This window comes from Leptinotarsa decemlineata, unplaced genomic scaffold, assembly GCF_025532065.1.
Source record: "Leptinotarsa decemlineata unplaced genomic scaffold, Ldec_3_MD MMD2_P_RNA_scaffold_6, whole genome shotgun sequence".
In the NCBI taxonomy this organism is placed as follows: Eukaryota; Metazoa; Arthropoda; class Insecta; order Coleoptera; family Chrysomelidae; genus Leptinotarsa; species Leptinotarsa decemlineata.
This window is the reverse complement of record NW_027412533.1, coordinates 4,746,504-4,766,837: the sequence shown is the minus strand read 5'-3', so window position 1 is coordinate 4,766,837 and position 20,334 is coordinate 4,746,504. Positions and strand designations below refer to the sequence as shown.

At 33.2% G+C, this 20,334-nt stretch overlaps 1 protein-coding gene across 3 annotated transcripts in view; it reads right to left on the bottom strand.

Moving 5' to 3' along the window:
- Window positions 1-20,334, bottom strand: part of LOC111504403 (breast carcinoma-amplified sequence 3 homolog) — a 32,773-nt gene continuing 12,439 nt past the window's right edge. For all 3 annotated transcript variants that reach the window (XM_074169855.1, XM_074169854.1, XM_074169853.1), the window contains exons 3-10: window positions 19,780-19,998; window positions 19,380-19,637; window positions 18,022-18,210; window positions 16,473-16,881; window positions 13,298-13,486; window positions 12,761-13,241; window positions 12,167-12,405; window positions 1-9,671 (exon numbers count right to left, since the gene is read on the bottom strand). In XM_074169855.1, the coding sequence (XP_074025956.1) occupies window positions 8,434-9,671; window positions 12,167-12,405; window positions 12,761-13,241; window positions 13,298-13,486; window positions 16,473-16,881; window positions 18,022-18,210; window positions 19,380-19,637; window positions 19,780-19,998 (3,222 nt within the window). In that variant the 3' untranslated portion in view covers window positions 1-8,433. The remainder of the gene's footprint in view (window positions 9,672-12,166; window positions 12,406-12,760; window positions 13,242-13,297; window positions 13,487-16,472; window positions 16,882-18,021; window positions 18,211-19,379; window positions 19,638-19,779; window positions 19,999-20,334) is intronic.

The following is a 20,334-nucleotide window of genomic DNA, read 5'->3' as shown; positions in this document are numbered from 1 at the left end:
TATAAATCATTTTATATTTTTGTTTTTCTATATTACAAAGGTTCAAACTTTTCAATGACAGATATGCTTATATGTAAGTATGTACAGTTCCCAACTTAAAATTCGAAATGAACACATCAATTGATTTTCAATATTACAAACTAACGCAGTTTTAGAAACAATTCGCAGCAACTCAGGGTTAAAAACGTTTCACACAAAATCAACGTTATTCAAAAGGTTTACCGTAGCTTCAAGGAGTAGTACGAAATGTTTTGTAAATATATGAAATCAATCTTTTTGGACTAGGAAAGTTTGAAAATAATCTGTCCTAGGCTTCTCTTTCATTATATAAATGATATTAATGAAAACATCATACTCAAGAAATTTGAAACAAATATAAAAAATGTACTATCTGGTATTATGAAGCAGGAATTGCAAAATATATGTAATGTTTTATAAGAACAGAAACTGTCACATTGGAAATACAAACTGTGTAAAAATAACTGTGGCAAAAATGAAATCAAAAAATATTTCAATAACAAATTCGTGTTGTGGTTTTTCATGTCCTTAGCACCTTACTTTTATATATAACGAATAAGCACTTGGCATTTTAATGTATCGCAGCAACAATAGCATATATTCGCAATTATTTTCACAGCGCCAAGCCACAATTTGCATTCTCTGATTGTTTTTAATTTTAAAAACACACATTGAACATTTATTTACTATTTACACTTAATGAATTAAATTTTAAACAGGTCCCAAATTTTAAAAAAATTATCAAGAGTACTCTTCTGCCAAAAAATATATATTCTATGCGTAAAGAATACTTTTCAGTTATATTTTATTTGACCTAACTACTTTTAATTTTTTTTATGGAAAAAATCATAATAAACACCAGAATAACAAATCAGTTCTATGCAATCCAAAATAACGAAAATACTGTTGAATTACATTGAAACATCGTATTTCATTGACTCAAACATCCTCAAGAACAATGAATTTTCTGAATTTTGACATATTTTTAATTCAAATTTGCTTTTGAAAAATGTTCAAGGGTGGAACAAAATCATCCGATTAATTTTAAAGATGAAAGATTCTGGAATTATACCTAATAATTAGTCTGTAACTGTAAACCTTAATAAAGGAGCCACCTGAAAAATAAGCTGAAAAAGTTTCAACAGAGCAGGGAAAGTTTAGAATAACTACAGGGCTACTCACTGGACACTGTTCAGGGGACACCTGAATAAAATAGGGCTATATAACGGAGATCTTAGCTATAGACAATTCAACATAAGGAAAGGGACAGCTGTATGATGTATGACATTGTGAGGTACTGTAAAGACAATCTATATTATTCCAAGAAGCATATGACACATACCAAACAAGAATATGACCAAACCAGTATAAGAAATATTATTATTGGAATGGGTGATATAAAAAAAGGAAGAAAAATCCAATAAGCCCATATGAGACTGCAATATTTTCCGAATTTTTGGACGAATTGGACAAGTCTCTCGAGTGACAAAAAAAAAGAACCATATTCGAATATAATCTGAAAAAGTAGCATGCACTTTCAAATGCAAAATATCCACATAGTGTGTGTATTTAAATATAATCAATTACAAATATCATGGAGACATTTCAACATAAATAGACACAAAACATATAGAATCTTTATAGAACTTCAAATTCAGAAAACCACAACAATTCCCAAATACAAAAACACACACTTAGAAATTTCGAAATTCTGACGTTCTAAGATGATGGATTCTGATATTAATATTTGAATACACCTTGGCTAATTTCACTTTGAAGGTTGAATGTGCGGTGGTAAAAATATAATACGTGAAAGAATCATGATTATTGAAGTCGATAGTGAAACATTAGGTGCTGAGTGTACAAAGTCGTGAAATAGTGTACAATGTAGTGAAACTTCTGTAGTGTCCAATCTTTTGTTTGTGCATCTCTTCAGATAAATATTTTACAGAGAACAATATTTTGGTATCGCTTTACAAAGAAACATCAATTTTTCAAAACTAATTTCAAATTTAAATTCAGCAATTGCTAGAATCCAATTGGCGCGAAAAGTAATATGTAAGCTTCTATGACATTCAGAAAAGTCTTGTACCTTGTTTTAGAAAGTGATATCTCATATATCAGCTAGGGACGAAATTTATTTTGAATGGCAAAATTATATAGCTCTTCCAAAATGAAAAAACATTTCGGTTATTTGAAAAATAAATACTATGTGATATGAAATTTTAGGTTAGAATATCTCTAAAACTTTGGCCTTAGATAACAAACGTGTGAAAGAGCTTTGTTTCACACGTTTATGAAATGTCAAATTTTCATCACATAAACTTCTGACTTTCAAACTATCTAGAATATTTTGTGAACACTGTTGGAGTGTGTAGAGGTATATTGTGCTCTTTCAGATATGTAGAGGTCTAACAATGAGTTTCAGATTCACATAGGATGTCATTTGAACTTTAAATCTGTCCTTCATCCAAATCCAGAGGAAAATATCTGATCAAGCATTTAGTCTTTTGAATGACGCATAAAGCTTCAATAAATATTTGGACTACATCAAAAGGGATCTCTCGCAGAACAGATTGTCCAAGAAGTAATTAGAACAAACATCGGCCAGAAAACTACAAAGGACCAACAAAGAGGAAGAGCTGCTGCAACCAGAGCTACCATTTAATTATGTTCATATTAATTATGGAGAATTTCACATTTGACTGTTTGGATATATTGAATGTTCAATTATTTATAATTTTTTTATACCTATTAACAAATTGAATGTTCAATGCTCACATTAATCACTTGTTTTCTTGTTTGATATTTCATTATTTTGTTAAATTTGTATCTTTAGTTAATTCAGTAAATCCTTATTCATAAACATCTAATGTTTCTTATGATAATAAAGACAATAATAATATTCAAGGACCATCAGAGACCATTCGAAAATTCAAATCTAAATCAATCTTAGAACCTATTTCAGATTCACCTACATAATCCACAGAAAAGTACGGAGACCAAATTACGACACCGGTTATGGAAAAGTTTACTGCCTGGTGTCAAATAAATGAGTTAACACTGAATTCATAGGATGATATTGAAAATGTGGGGTAAGGTTAGGTTAAAAAGTCAGTTATCGTAACATTTTTCCACCAGAAAAGCCTACCAGTTGTTTGAATATTATGATCTGGGGTAGGACAAGAGACTTTTCAATAGTAGTAGCAGAAGCAGCGAATTCTACAACAAATTTTTTGTGTCAAATTTCAGGACAGCTGTCGACTCATCGTTAAAAATCATAAAATTCTACCTGCACCCTCGAATTATATACAGTTATACTAATTATATATAATTATTTGTACTTAGTTATGTTCGCTAGGCAGAATTTTCCACGTTATTGCTCCAACTCATATGGACATACTACTACAGTTACAATGACTTTTTAAATAATAGCTTTTTAGTTGTATATATTATATGGCTGGACTTGTATATATTTTTGACTATGTCACATATACTTCATTTTATATTCTTTTACATTTAATTAAATTGACTTACGTATATACTTAATGTATTCAAAACTGGTGAATAAACATTATTATTATTATAACCAACAATTTCGACAACTGTGCCTATCGGACACCTTATGAATGTGGATGAAACAGAATTTATTAAACATCTGTTCTGAATAATGTTCTTTCTGGTGTTTATTACAATTTTTGTCAATTCTATTGACAAAGTCGGATTCAGGAACAGGAAAACAGTACCAGTAGTTTTCACATTGAAACTTATAATAACAATAATAATATGGTAAAGTTATCAAATTGAATGGGGAAATGTAATGATATTTCTGTTGATAATGTCAATAGTGTTAATCCCAAAACCTCTTTGTACCCGAGCTTCATGACATAAAAGATATTAATAACTTACTAAAAAAGTGAAATACAGAGTGTATCCGAGTTAATATTTATTAAAAATTCTTCCTGGAGAACACTTACTTCTGACAAAAATAACCTCCAATTCATATGTATCACAAGAACCCTTATGCCGGAGGTTTTTTCACCAAATTGCATTATTAAAAAAATATATACAACTCAACACAATTCAAGTTACATATCACCCTCAAATTCATACAGATCCACACTGTATATACTATTCAAGAATTATCTTAACACACACCAAAATAGAAATGAATAAATAACCTGAATAAGTATAATACCCAAAACATGTACACCTAAAACTAATAGTTGATAATATTTTTTTTATTTTGTTATTTACACCTGATATAAAAAGGTTTAATAGATACACCGATAATGTGCCTTGAATCCACGTATTATATTTTCTTTTGATTAGTTTAAAAATAGAAATTGTACATCACAACGTTAGAGAAAACCATCAACCTAAGATTCAAAATAAATACAGGCAAACTTCGAGTACACAACCAAAACCAAAAAAGGAATATACTTAAGTTATTACCTTTGGATACAAAGAATTCATTCTCAACATTAATAACTTAAAATAACTTATAGCACCTTAAAACCAATTTTACTATATGGATATCAACTGATATATGTCTTCTCAATTGAAGTGATTCCTCAATAACTGGTGTTCTTAGCTGAACACAATAAGGTAAATTGTTGGGAAAGAAAGTTTTTGGCTTTCTACTTCTACATCTTGATATAAAAAATGTGGGAGTCTTCCAAAGAAAGGCCAAAAACTTTCTTTCCCAAAAATTAATCTCTCCTAAAAATATACCTTTTTAATTTAAGGGTATGTTGATTGTAGCAGAATGAATCTAGTTAAACATTGAACAAAAATCTTTTATTTGTGGCAGATATGTTTTTTCTATGGATCTTTCTAGGTATTCTCGCCTTCCACAAGAATCTGTGCAACTCTTTTTTTATAAATAACAAAATATATAAGTAACTGATGAATGGCACATTTTGAATTCATGCAGTAACTTATCGAGATGAACTAGAATTTTGAGTTTAGTTTTCTGTACCTGTATCAAGTTCTACAATTTTTATATTTCAAGATCGCACCCCTACGAACGACAACCCTCAGAAGTTGAAACTTGTGCGAGCTAAGGACTAACGAGGTCTTACCTTTTAACGTGTGATTCCTAACACGGGTTGGACGATAGCAAGTGAAAATCGAGTGTTCAGCCTGGGACTTGAACCATCGACTCACACATCGGCCGATTGACTGAGTGAACAAAGCACCCACGTCGAACTGCCTGGCTACCGACCGACCATCATTTGATCGTAAAATTGATAGAACATGAACATTATGTCAGTGCTACCAAAGGTAAAAACCATACACTGACGGAATGCAGAGTTTTGTGATGTAGAACAGATATTTTAAATATGAGATTTTTCAATTGAAGTAAAATGATATTTTAGTAAAATTACACATTTACCCGATTATATTAAGATGATTGATTAGCATAGCACCAAAAATGTAAGTACATGTCTGTCAATATCACATCTAGGTAACCAAGCAACAATACTGTTGTTTATTCTTTGAAAGACATTTTCTTGTGGAAGACTCAATACTTCTCACTGTTTTTTTGGGTATATATATATATAACCGTCCACAATCTGAAAAATTAACAAAGCTGAAACAGTAGAGAATTTGCTGAAGTGTAATGAAGGGAAAACTGAAAAGTTCATTCCAAAATGTTACTGCGTAATATAAAACACTCCAGTTAGTCAGTTACTTGTCAACCACTAAGGAAAGCTAAGTATAATAGTTTAATTTTTTTCAATTGATTTTTTAAATATTTAAATTTTTTAATTGATTTTATTTTAATTTGTAGGAAAAATATATGAATATGACAAGTTACTCACTAAATGGACTCAAAAGTGGTTCATTTTAAGCAGTATTTGTTCGGGGTGAACTTTTCCATGTGATCCTCATTACACCTCAGCAGATTCTCTATCGGTTTAGCTTTGTTCATTTTTCAGATTGTGGAAGGTTATTTAGCTAAAAAACGGTAAGAAATATTGTTGTAATTATTCAACAATCAGAATCAGTTGATAATCACTACAAGTAATAAATAAACCTAAATACAACTTTTAAAACATCAAAATGCCCATACTATCAGGTTATATTAAAAATGAAAAATTTATTTACAAATAATCAGAGCACACTTGAGTAAGTTTTTGATTCACAGTTATAAAGTGTTACAAAACCTTATCATTAGCTATTAAATAAGAGTGGAATAGGAACATGTTTCATTTCAGAAACTGAAGCAACTTTTATTTTCATGTCGTTTTTAGGCTAGTAGTAGAGTTCATTTAAAAAAAGACAAATACTAATATTTTTATGAAAAATGTGTAGTGTTGAAAATGAATGTAAAATTTAAAATATCGAGTACAAGCTAGCCCGTTTCTTTTCATCGCTTTTAGAAAACATTAAAATTTACTATTATTTATTGGGGTTCAAAATCCAGCTCATAATGAATTTCCTCATTTAAGATGAAGGCATCATTATATTTCACTATTTGAATTTTCAGTTCAATGTCACATATTAATATGTGAAAATTATGAAAAAGTTTTAAAAAATAATCTAAATGACAAATTCAAATCTTATACGACGATTCATAGAAAGGAAAAGTATATACAAAGGGTATATTTTATTAAATTCAGAAAAAGCCTAGTTTTTTAAAAGAGTTATAACATGCTGTAGGTTCTATTATTAAATTTAAGTGATTTTTGATAAAACGTCATTAATTCTGGTATTTTTGTCTAGCAATCACAAAGATGAAATGTGGGTATTGTCAACTATTGTCTGATGTATTTGACAAAAAAAAGTATTTAGGTAAGAATGTTAGAAGTTTGGACTTCCATTGTCTAAAATTAAGTTATCAGATTTTAAATGTACAAGAATTTAAAAAAACACAAATATATAAAAATGAAAATGAGTTATTGTATGTAGAAATGGATATTGATTAATAAATGGATTGAACATTAACTGGAAAATCAATGATATACAAACAATAAAAGTTGGAAAAAGGGAAAAAAGATTTCAATTCGAGCTACTTTGTGACATTTTTATTGTCAGTATCCACTTGTATTTGGATTGTAACTGAGGATGATTGTGAATACATTGAAATGTATTGAAATAATCTGGTTTGAAATATTTTATAAATTTTTCTTGTATATTAGTAACTTTTCATTTATTATTTATTAATGAAAATAATTAAAAAATTTCAAAATATTCAATTTGTTTCCAATAAACGGTAGCTTCATCAGTTGTACCAGTCCAACTGAAGAAGCTACTTTTGAAATAAAACGTGTATTAGGAATAAATTCTGTAATGTGAATATTTGTAATTATTATAATGCATAGTGTTATTGATTTTCACCAAGTAACAGGTCAGTGTATTCTATTTTCAATATTCAACTGATTTCAATATTTTTTCTTATCAGAGATTCCAAATATTTCAAAACTTTTTTAGATGAAGGAAGTCAAAAAGCTTAATATTCAGCAAGAAACATTGACAACAAATCCAAACAGTTTAGATAAAAATCAAATATGTCTACCAAATTTAGACACCAAGTTTAATCGAAACAAATAATTTGTCAACTTCAGAGAAATTATGAATTTTGCTTAATCCCTTTATACTATGTGATACTGTTGAACTATCTTTTCTATTTGTTACATGAAACAGCATGCCCTCCCAACTGACTGAGGAGGAATTTTGAAATGTACAAATTGTGAAACAGTTACTTTCACTTAACCATCAGTTTTATATATATTACAAAATTGAGCATGTTGAATGTGCCTACAACTGTACAGCTCTGAAAGCTTGAAGACTTGGGTTAACTTAAAATAGGAATACTGCCTCTTTTCAACTTTTTCGAATAATTTAAAAATCGATTTTATACTGTGAGAATTCAATCGAGAGGAATATAAAGCTCCAGCTCCTATTAATGCCAAACAGTAGAAGTGAATAACAGGCAATCAAATGTGAGAAAGCATTTTTGAATTCTGAATATAAAAAAACTTACAAATCTTTAGTGAATTTTTATAGTAAAAATAAGATTGGTATTAAATTTTTTTGTATAAAACCATCACACGACAATATTAATTCAATTTTCAAGGGCTTGAATAAATTTCCATCAATATATGTTAGTGACAATTTTTTTTCTTCAAATTGAATAAAGAGTAAAATAACTCAAGCCTCTTTTTTGACTAAGACGATTTTTATTCTGATAACCATCATTTCTCTGTTATTTTAGCTTCGAAAATGAAAGTTTTTCTCATTCCACATTAGCGGCAGAATATTTTTTTACAAAGCCACTCTACCTCCCAATGAACCTATAGATAAAAAAGATGGTACAAACTTTAAAACTTGCTAATTTCTAGCAACTTGGCTGCGCAAATTATCACACCACATCACTTCTTCTCTCTTCAAGATACATTAAACATATTATTTCTTTTTCCTCCTCCTCCGAGACGACTTAGTAGACGCCACCAGGGCGATTTTCGAGTCAGTCAAGTCCTCGAATATCAAATCCGGAACTTTTCCTGAGTCATCGCTTTCGCCGGGTGAACTGCTAGACTCTCCTTTATCGTCATCAGAGGACTTGTCCAGTTTCAACAAATCAGCCGTTATGGAAACCACTGGAACTTCCGCAGCTGTCTTTTTCTCCGGAGGGAGACTTATATCAATGAGATCAGGAGCATTGTAGGGTTCTTTCGATTTCCTTGGCAAACGCACCGTAAACTCTTCCGTAAACTCAATCGTCGGCAAGCTCGGGTTCGAGTCTTTCTCGTTTTCCGTATGGTCGATCAAAGACTTCTCTTTGGCCGACTTCGACGAGGCTATGCTGCTCCAGGACTTCTTGACAGTAATCTCCGAGGCGCGCTGCTCCAAAGTCTTCTCCGTGTTCAGATTCTCGTTGTTGATGTTCGCGATCTTCACTCCTAGCTTAGCTTTCGGCTTTCTCGTTCGTCTGGTGAAACTCTTTTCCTCCAGAACGTTTTCTTCCGAGGTATTCGTTTCAGAAGAATCGTCCAATGCGTAAGACTTGTCGACTTTCAGTCTGGTTTTTCTCTTTCCCTTGTTGGGCGCCGAGGATGCCTCCTCGCAGTCTCTGGCATCTTCGAAGGCATCGGACTTCGGCAGGGTCTCCAGCGAGAAAAAGTCTTCGCTTTCAAATGGTGGAACGTCAAAGTCTGCCTTATCTGATTCGGTTTTAACAGGTTTTGGTGGTTCAATATCAGTCCCATCAGTACTGTCGACGATTTTAGCCTCGACATTCGGCTTCGCCCTGATTTCGACACTTTTAGTGTTTTCCTCAAGGAGCAAACGACTAGGCGAGTCTCTAGGCTTTTCCTTAACGTTTCTAGAAGACGCCTCTCTCGACTTGGCCTTGATTTTATCTGCGCCCCTCTTGAGGATAGTGACAGCGACTTCGGTGGTGGCGCCCAAACTCTTCGTTATGATGTCGTCGCCGTAGTGTTTCGTTTTGCCACGGCACGCTATCGTTTTTGGAGCGACGATGGGCCGAAAGAGTGCTTCGTCGCAGTTTTCGTGGATTACCTCTTCAAAAACCTCCGTTTCTTCGTCGTCGTCTTCCGATGGAGCGTTAATGACCGCTCCCACGGAGTTGACTATTTTAGCGACGGCCGTCGGTTTCATTTGAACGATCACGCACCGCCCACCTGAACAGAAAAAGCCAATGGCAGGTTACTGATGTTCTTCACTTTAAATTTTTGATGGATCTACACATGCACGCATGCAGGGTCAAAAGTTTTATTTTTGAATACTCACACGAACTACTCAGAACTACTACTCAGAACTACTCATAATAAGTATGAAAAGACTACAAAAGTTTCAATCAACCTCTACTTTGATAAGGAGGATATCTTGTCTACATTCTCAATAAATATCTTATAGACAAACAGTTGCTATTGGATGTCCATCATATATCCGTCATGACATGTCTATATATGTTAGCTGGGGATAGTATTTATCGTTTTTAACGTTGATCAACGAAGCACTAACTGAGTAATCTACCCAATTTTTTTCATCGAAAAGTTCCATTGTGAAAATTCCAAAATAAAATGTTATGTAATATATTTATTACAAATTTTCAACAAATATTGTTCAATTCCATCATATACCTACAAATTTTAAGTAATTTTCAATCAGTTAATTAAGGCATCCCCCAGTCATATATTGTTTGTAGTAAAGAAAAATATATAAGTAATCCAAAAGAAAAAAATAGATTACAATAATTTCAAGATTTTTTCGACTTGGTTGGCGAAAAGTGGATTGAGACAAATTTTTTGCAGTTCAAATAGTATTTTATTGTCATTATTTTTATCCCTCATTTTATAATGAGAATTTCATCAGTTCGGACTTCCATTGTCTAATAAAATATAAAATGATTTGAAATCCCTGAAAAAAATTAAAAAGATTAACCGAAAATAACAATTTTATTAGGCAAAAAACTGAAATTACAAAGAAATAACATACAAGCAACAACCAAAAAAATAAAAAAATTGAAATATTAATAAAAGCTGAAAATTAAAAAATATTATTAACATAAAAATTAAAAAATTAAAAGATTCCAAACCAAAATTGTTATTTTCGGTTAATCTTATCAATTTTTTTCAGGGATTTCAAATCAATTTATATTATATTAGACAATGGAAGTCCAAACTGATGAAATACACCACGAAACATTGTCAACCACCTTCAAACAAACGTTATAATAACAAGTTTAGATTGTTAAGCAGCAATACGTTAAATAAAAAAAATTAAAAAAGATACAAGAGAACACGAAAATCATTAAAATAAAAAAATTATCAAAATCTATCGAAAATCTATTATATTGAAAAACTTCGGTTTAGAATCAAAATTCAATACCGTTCCCACCATTTTCAATTCAATTTTCTTCAAAGTATGCACCTACTACAGAAATATCACTATGAGGCTAGCATTCAAGTACAGACCGAAACCGAAGGATTGCCTTGGTAGTTCGTGTGAGTAATGTGAGGTTAGAGTGCATATTAAAAAAAAATAAAAAAAAACACAACTAGTAATAAGCTTTGTTACGTGATCAGTGAAGCCTGCCTTTGGCTTTTTCGAGTTCCATAACCAAGATTGTTTTGTCAGAGTTGATCGGAACAGGATTAAGGTATTTTAATATGGTACAAGGATCAAAGCTAGATAACGAAAAGAAAAAAAGTCAAACAGTTCGGTAAAAATGTACACTCAGATCTTAGATGCTGCAGTATCAAGCTTTTCTTTAAAGAGGTTGATAGAGAATGTATGATTCAAGTGTAAAAATTACCAATTTAAAAAAAAATCTTTTCCAGTTGCATATTGTTATGGAATTATGAGTTATTGAAATCTATAATTTCGAATTTAGAACTACCAGATGACACAGGATCTTCGTTTGCCTAGGAATAGTAGGAAGTAGTTGATCAGTTTAAGATTATTGGGAAATTTGAGGTTACTGGGGAAATCAAATAAAGATCATTTACACATGCTGAAAATGTCCATTCAGCTTTGGTGTCCTAGATGGATCAGTGAAAGAGAAAATAAAAAGTGGTATCAGGTGTGGAGTCGATAACACAAACTGTTATCAGAATGATAACACAAGTTATTGTAAGGTGTGGAGTTCATAATCTAAACTGGCGTCAGACATTGGGCTGATTAGTCTAAGGTATGAAGTTTATCAAACAAACTGGTGTCAGGTGTCATATTTTAAACACATATATGTTAGTGTGAGTTGTGGGGTTGATAATACAAACTAGTGTGAGGTGTTGGGCTGATGACAAATTAGTGTAAAGTATGAGGTCAATAATATAACAAAGTGTCAGGTGTCGGATAGATAACATAAATTGAAGTAAGTTGTGGGATTGATAATATAAATTGGCGTCAGGTGTGGGGCTGAGAACTTAAAAAATTGTTAGGTGTGGTTTGATTATACAAATTGGTGTTAGGTTAGGGATGAATAATCAGAAATACATTTCAAGTGCTGATTTCAAAAGAATATAAGTTTGACAGAATAGAAGTTGAGGGGTCCTAAAAGAAAATTTAAATCGATTGTGTTGTAGTTGAAGATCTGTGTCAGCTGGCAGAAAAGCGATAAAACTAAGTTGTAACAAAAATTGAGTGGAAAATCCAACCGAAAAAATTAACTCACCGGTTTCTCTGATTCCCGTCGGTTCCAACATGGCATCTGCTAGATCTTCTTTGAGCTTAGACTCTCCAACCCCACCCTCTTCCTCCAACGTCCTATGATATGTTTCCAGTAGTGATTGCTCGCAACTAGACGCCGACGTTGATTCTATCAATACGGCGTTTGCTTTGGTAATAGGCATGTTCATAGGTTTCGAATGACTGAGATCAACAGGTTGAGCCTCTGATAAAGAGAAAGGTGATCTGTAACAGAAAAATTAAGGGTGGAACACAATTTTAACAACAATGTCTGCTTTACCGAAAATGAATACAAATATTAAAGAGATTCGAATCAAATTACAAACAAATAGCATTTAAAGATCCTTGAGAAGCCATAATGGAAAAAATTATGCTTTCGAGTATTTTTATGATAATATTACTGAATGTATTTAGTTATTTGGAATCACCTCAAATCAATATTTAAATGATATCATTATACTGACAAGTGACATTACAAAATACCGAAATTAACAGTTGCCCAAGTTTGAATATACGAATTATTTCAATTCTCTTGAACGCAAGCAAGACATTGCTCAAATATCTGAAACCTATATCTCACCCTGTAGTTATCGTCTTGAAAGTAAACTGCGGCCCCATCCACAGCCTCCTGTGTGGCCCGGCATGCGTTATGATTTCCACCTGGGACACCCAGAGTTCGTCATTGTCGTCGGACTTCTTTTTACGTACAGGCTCTTCTTGATCCAGGAAACTTAAACTGTCTTTTGTCATGGGTAGAGGCAGTTCTGCGGACGAGGGCTTCCTTTGCAGAAACCACTGCGCTTTGGCCCAAACAGTCAGTTCGATAGGCGTTTCGCTTGAGACCCGTTCCTTGGGAACTTTGGAGACCTGGTGCGGGTCAAGTTCATACTGGATGAGCATTCCGGAACACGACATCACGAACAGAGACTCGACTGGTCTCTGCTTGTTGGCTGCGGCAATTTCGCGAGATTGTGTGTCTAACCAAGCTCTTGGAGGAGCGAAACACGCCACTAGGCCGAGTGAAACGTTCTCTTCCGACGAAGAAGACAGCCGTTGTCGCCCTGAAAATTAAAACAATCATTCCAAAAAACTATTTTGGCTACAATTTATGACGTACCTGTCTGCGGCCTTTGAGGAGACGATTTTGGATTCTGAATGTACACAGGTTGCCTGATTTGGGCCAAGGGGTTCACCACTGTAGGACGTGGGTAGGGTGGGTACCTTGGATTCAGATACGGGTAAGGGGAGCTCGAAGGTGCTTCAAACATTGCAACAGGGCTGTTGGACCTGCCTTCGACAGTCAGTCCTGCAAAGAAGACGTTTGTGAATTTATCATTTTTTTAATTTTTATTTGAGTTTTAATGTTTGTTATGTATGTACGTTGGTTTAGGTCAAATTTTAAAACTGAATTTTGAAGCATTTATCCCCCAACAGATTGAACTGAAACTTTACATACAGATTTAGTTTGGATATCAATGTATGATTTGCTGAGTGGCCCCATCCTACATACAATATAACTGACCTCTCACAATGGCAGACTAGTTTTTTATGCAGTCCCTTAGTATGTGTATCAAATAAAAGAGTTCGTTGAAGAGAATATGAATATATTGAAAGGGTTATATTTTTAGGAGTGACTAATTTTTGGAAAAGAAAGTTTTTGGCTTTCTACTAGTCTATCTTGGAGAGGCTGCATACATAATTTTCAATTTTTGTTTGAAGGTGGTTGACAATGTTTAATGGTGAATTTCATTAGTTCGGACTTCGATTGTCTAATATGATATGAAATCCTTGAAAGAATAAGTAAAATTGAAAATTAAACTGAATATCTGAAAATAACAAATATATCAAGCAAAAAAACACTAAAATGAAATTACAATAAAATTTAAAGTAAGCAAAAAATTGAAAATGAAATAAAAATTAAAAGACTTCAAACCAAGTTACTTCATGACGTTTCGATTGTTAGTACCCACAATCGTCTTCTGATGATGACTGGACTATTCCTCTGAGAGAAGACTATTTATAGGTCATTCAAGAGCTTTCACCTATCCCCTCTTCCCTCTCCCGTTCACCGGATTATGGGTTCCATATGTTGCGTATCTCTACGCTAACTTGGCTGAATGAGTCGTTGGACAACAAATATGCAGCATCTTTGAAATTCCTCCTAGAGCAGTGTTACTCCCTGTGGATGATCTCAGCTTGGGACCACTTGATGTTTCGTTGATAAGGTCAAATATGCTCTGCTATTCACGATTTGCTGATTTCTCCTCACTGTGTGTGTTTCTTGTGCTCAGCAATGCGGACTTTCAATGGCCTCTTAGTTTCAGCGAAATAGGATTTGCCGCATTGGTTGTGACGGCTTCTCTTTCTTGCGAGACTTTTGCTGTCCCACAATCACTTTGGAGTAACCTTTCCATTGAAGTGTGAGTGGGTTTTCAGTATACAGATGTTTTCCACTTAGTGTCGGTCCTCTTCACCAATATGTCTAAGAATGGCAATTCGTTGTGGACTTTCTTTTCCATTGTGAAGGTGAATAGAATAGAATAGAATTTACATCATTAAAATATCATATACATATAACATATACATTACTGGTACAATATTTATCAGACTAGTCACACAAACTGAAGAAAAAGCAGCTTATACATTAAAATCTAATCTGATGAAGTTCTTACACTGTTGATGTGCTTCAGAAAGGTGTCTACTTTTATATTCCCATGGTTCCATATTATGAAGGTGTCGTCAACGTATCTCAACCAGACTCAAGGCTTCGTCAATGGCCAGAGTTTCAAACCCCGCTAAACCTGTGAAGCGGAGTAAGGGAACAGGGGATAGATGAAAGAACTCGAATGAGCTATAAATAGTCATACTAACAATCAAAACGTCGTGAAGTAACTTGGATTGAATTTTTTTCAATTTTTATTGTAATTTCACTTCTGGTTTTCTTTGCTTAATATAATGGCAATAAGTTGTAGGCTTCAAAAAAATTTCAATACGTACTTTTCAGAACTTGATCTTTTTCATTTGTCATATTTAAAATTCAAAAAAATGGCAATTAGACGACTTCATGAAGAGATTGTTCATTAAACTTCTGAATAGTCGTTTATTATTTCTTTTAATAATCATAACTTATTCTAGTATTCGTACATGTCTTTTTTTTGAATTTGAACTTAATGCACTATTTGACAAATGAAAATGCATACCTTTATTTAATATGAAGTAATAACTTGACTCTAGGGTTTGTTTGCACATTGATGTAACATTTGGGACTTTGTTACAATTCTGTAATGTACTTGACATAGTTACGTTTTAGTTTTATAATTTAATTATTCATTAGTGTTGAATGTCTTTAAGCTTATTTTTGTCTTTTTAATCTTTTTTTTTATGTTCCATTTGGTATTTTATTAATAGTTTGTAGTGTATAGGACTGATAAAAAATAAATAGGTTTACTTATTTTTAAGCAATTATAATAGTTATATTAAGGATTTTACTTGTTGGGTTCATAACTGAACTCTAATGCTTGACTAGTTTCAACAATTGAAACTTTCTTGACGTACCATTTGGGATTTTATAATAATTCTGTAGTGTACTTGACCGATAAATAAATAAATAAATAATTGTTATTTTCTGCTATTCAGTATGATTTTCAATTTTACTTGTTATTTCAGAGATTTCAAATCATATCAGACAACGGAAGTCTGAACTAATGAAATTCATAATTTTCAATTGTTCTTCTATGGTTACTCAATATATTATTACCAATCTCTTAATATTTTGACGCCAACGTTAAATAAGTTTATTCGGGCAAAATTGAATTTTAAATAAAATCAAAAATAATGAATTTTAAATAAAATCAAAAATAATTAATTTTAATTGCCTGATGTAGGTCAGTAAAGATATGAAAATCGTTATATATTCAATAAATCATCAAAATTCACAAAGTAAAAAGTGGTGTCAGGTTTGTGGTTGAACATAATATATTGACTGAAAAAGGTTGATTGATTGGGAAACAGGATCAATTTTTTTCTTACCCAATCAATCTTTTTCAGTAAAATTATTGGATCACTAAACTAGTTAACTGAATAATATATTGATATCAGATGTGGCGTTGATAATACAAATTGGCATCAGGTGTGGGGTTGATAATACAAATTTTTGTCATGTACTGAACGAATAAGTAAACGTTTACATCAGATGTGAAATGTAGTGAATAAGAAAACCCGAACGATTTCAAAAGCCGCAAAAGTGTGTCGTTGGGCCTACCGACTCGATAATCTGAAAAATGATCTCTCACCTGCGGACCTGTGATACCTTGACATCTTATTGACCACGTGCGACGTTGTGTGCGTTCTCACCCCAACGTTGCCGCCGTACGGCGTGATCGGAAATACGTGAGTTGTCCCTCGAAGCGTTGAGACACTCGCCCATCTGGAATCGGGCGAGAAGCACATGTCCTGCACCCTGGCCGTCGTATCTCCGCGGTGCAGTATGTACAAATGATGGACAGCGGCTAGAGCCGGCCCTCCTGGATGCGGCTGTATCCGAAACAGGTGGAAATCGTGGCCGCGCTTGTCCGCTGTGAAGATAAGCATGCCACTCGGGTCGAATTTAAGATATACTATGGCTTCCGTATGCGCAGCAAAGTGGGCTATAACAGGGTCGCTGGCCGGAGCGTTTTTCTCCAGGAAATGCACAAAGGGGCTCTGAAAATGAATCAATTATGAAAGGATGAAATTGACTGAACAAATAATTATAACAAGGAAATTTTTGAAATATATTCCTGAATAGCCAAATGCACTATTGTTGAAACTACAGCTCAAAAACAAAGAATTCGTGATCCAACACCAGACAGCGCTGTTTTAAAGACAAGCTTCAAAATAAGTCGGCATGGACAACTCCTATTTCGAAGACGCCACATGGGATGAAATAAAACTCAAACTTTCCTCACGGTGGTCAAGTCAAGCTTCGACATTATAAATTTTTGAGCTCCAATTTTATCTAGTTACCTTGAAGTGAAGCTGCAGAGAAAGACAGGTAGAAAGCTATTTCTCATTTGGCAATCGATGTCTAAGCTTGGCTTTGCAAGAGACCGCTGTGGGAATCGTTGTTTATCATTGAAAAGTTTTCTGTCAATTCCATAGATAGCGTACATCTTTGTAGGAGATGTCCATACTTATTATCAGGGTTGTCCGTTAGTCAATGAATTCGTTGTTCAGCCTACCATCAGGCAGGTTGAAACGGCGCTGTCTTTGTTTTTGTGCGCTGGTGCAGCCATTGAAAAATATGATATAATATGAATTGATGCTTAAGAGAAATGAGCTTTTGTTGTTTTCGTCTTGTAAATGGATTTATCTTTCCCAATTTGAAGCTTATATGAAGTTTCTGACAAATACTGAATGTTATTAAGAAAATTCTCCAAAATCAAAAATATAAGCAAAAACCTCTGGACTCAACTTTTATTGAAGAAAAAGTCCGAAGAAGAAAAGGCGGTGACAACTCACCTTACGAAGACGCCATCTATGGGATTAACAGAAAACTCAATCCATGAATACCAAAGGGGAATGAGGCTTCCCAAGAAAATTCATTTTGAAGTCAAGTTAATAATTTGACAGTAAAGGTTGGAAGCAAATAGAAAAGTGTGACGATTTATGATCAATTGTTTTATTTGGGAATTGAAAAACATAACACTACATTCAGGAATATGTTGAGACCGGACCTTTTCAGAGTTCAGCAAAACTGACACCAAAAACTTTCCACTCATTTAATGTGTCATATTTTTTTAGGCTTCTTCAATTACTGTAATGCACAAACAATAAATATTTCATAGTTATTATAAAACTCACTTCAATATCCAGGATTGTGACAACTCCCTTATGAGCAAAATCGTTTTGACCCCCTGCTTGTGGACTGTTAGGACTCGTACTGAGTTTCAAAGAGGGGGTCCCTGCTAGACTACTGGCAAAACTCTCGCCAAATTCTCTGAGCCCTTTTCCCAAAGACTTGGCTGCGTGGAGTACGGTGGCAGTGTAGCTCTATTAATAATAATAATAATGTTTATTTTAGAAAATGCCACAATTATTTGTATAAACAATAATTACAACATGTAATAAAATGACGTCACACACAATTATATTTCAAAACTGATGTTATAAAAAATCCTCAACACAATAAGGTTCTAGACCAACAAGTATCTTTTTGAGTTTTCTTTTTTTTTAATTGATTGCTACCAGCAGAATGTCTAACAAGTACTGGTAATTTGTAAAATTTCATTGCCATATAATAGGAAGATTTTTCAGTAAACCTCAATGTATGATATGGATAAATGAGGTCATGCCTCCTAGTGTTATATTTGTGTTCTGTATCATTTAGATTAAAAAGTTCTCTATTTTTAAACAAATACATCAAAGAATCAAAAATATACAGAGCATATACAGTCATGATGTTATTATTCTTAAAAACTGTTCGACAAGAGTCCTTATAATATTTGTAATTGATTATTCTCATTACTCTTTTTTGTATAACAAATATTCTATTTGTATTCTTGTTGAATCCCCAAAAAATTATTCTGTATCTAATGACAGATTCAAAATTTACAAAGTAAAGAGATAAAGCTGCTTGCTTTTCTAGATGTTTACTGATTATTCTCAGCCCATAGGACACTTTTCCAAGTTTCAAAGAGATTTCCTCTATATGTTGTGACCAGTTTAGCCATTCATCAATGTAAACACCCAAAAACTTGGTGTCATGCGATAACTGAAAGGAATTATTGAAAAATTATATATCATTTGGTTTTTCCTCTGCTGTTAGATAGTTTGCAAATAGCATCACTTTAGTTCTCGACTCGTTCAATACTAATTTATTTGTTTTCAACCATTTTTTTGTTTTCTGAAAAATGTTACAACAGTTTACCATCATCTCCGGATATGTTTCTCCCCCTACCAGAAGGCTTGTATCATCAGCATATATAGTTATTAATTGATTCTCTGCTAATTCAGATTTGCATAAATCATTCATACACTACACTTCCTTGCGGTATACCTATAGATGTTATTATAATATCACATTTGAAGTTTTTTGAGTCTTTAGTGATACTGACTCTCTGTTGTCTGTTTGCTAAATATGAGTGAAACCATTAATAAAAACATTAGAGCGTTACAGCTTTGGAGAATTGATCACACAACAAAATTTCTACCACACATACCTGAACCCCTTCTCCGTCGTTTCCTCCATTGCTCTTCTTGGAGGGATTCAAGCGCTTTTCCGCATAAGCCAACCACCTTGCTCCGAGCGCCACTGGATTCGGTTGTAATCCTGGGCTTATGTAGCAGCTGGTCACGATGAGTCGGTCTTCTAAGGTAAAGGCATCAAACACGGCAACTTTTTCATGAAAAGTCACTACAACAGACCTGCTGTTGGAAAATACATCCAAAATAGGGCTGCCAAATTTTATGGCTTTCACCTGAGAATGAAAAAAAAATATATAAGATGGAAGGGGCCATCATTTCCAACATAAATACAATTATTTCAGTTACTTATAAAGAACTTTGAATGAAAATGATGAACAATATTATTTTAATGTTTGATTACATTCAGATTGTTACCTGATCTCCAGTCTTCAAAGACATGAAATTGAGTGAATTGTACGGAGAATCCGTTGTCATGCATTCACAAATGGCTACTAAGGGCCGCTTCGAGGCAAAAACGTCTCGCTTATTCAAATCACTAACAGATGGCGTTACTATAAATCTCAACAGCCTTACGTAACCATGTCGCCAACCTAAAATTTCAGTTGCCTCACCATTGGAGGGTATAGCCCACACCTGTAAGAAAAAATAGATGGGTTTAATAGGATTTCTTGTAACAAGTCTTAAAATTGCACTAAGTTCAACAACTCCAGATATATAACAGTGGCACAAAGGAAAATCAATAAAGTAAAAGTTCACCAAAAACTTTTTATTATTTGGTTCAAGATTAGTTTGTAAAAATTAGCCTGGGATATATTCCAGTCAATATCCATCAACTGATTAAACTTTAAACCTATCCACCAAGCGCAATAGGTGCTTCAGAAGATAGAAAGATTAAAAGAATATTGAATGATAATTAACCAAAATGGCGAACTTTTACGCAGCCCAATAATGTGGTTATCAAACGAAAGG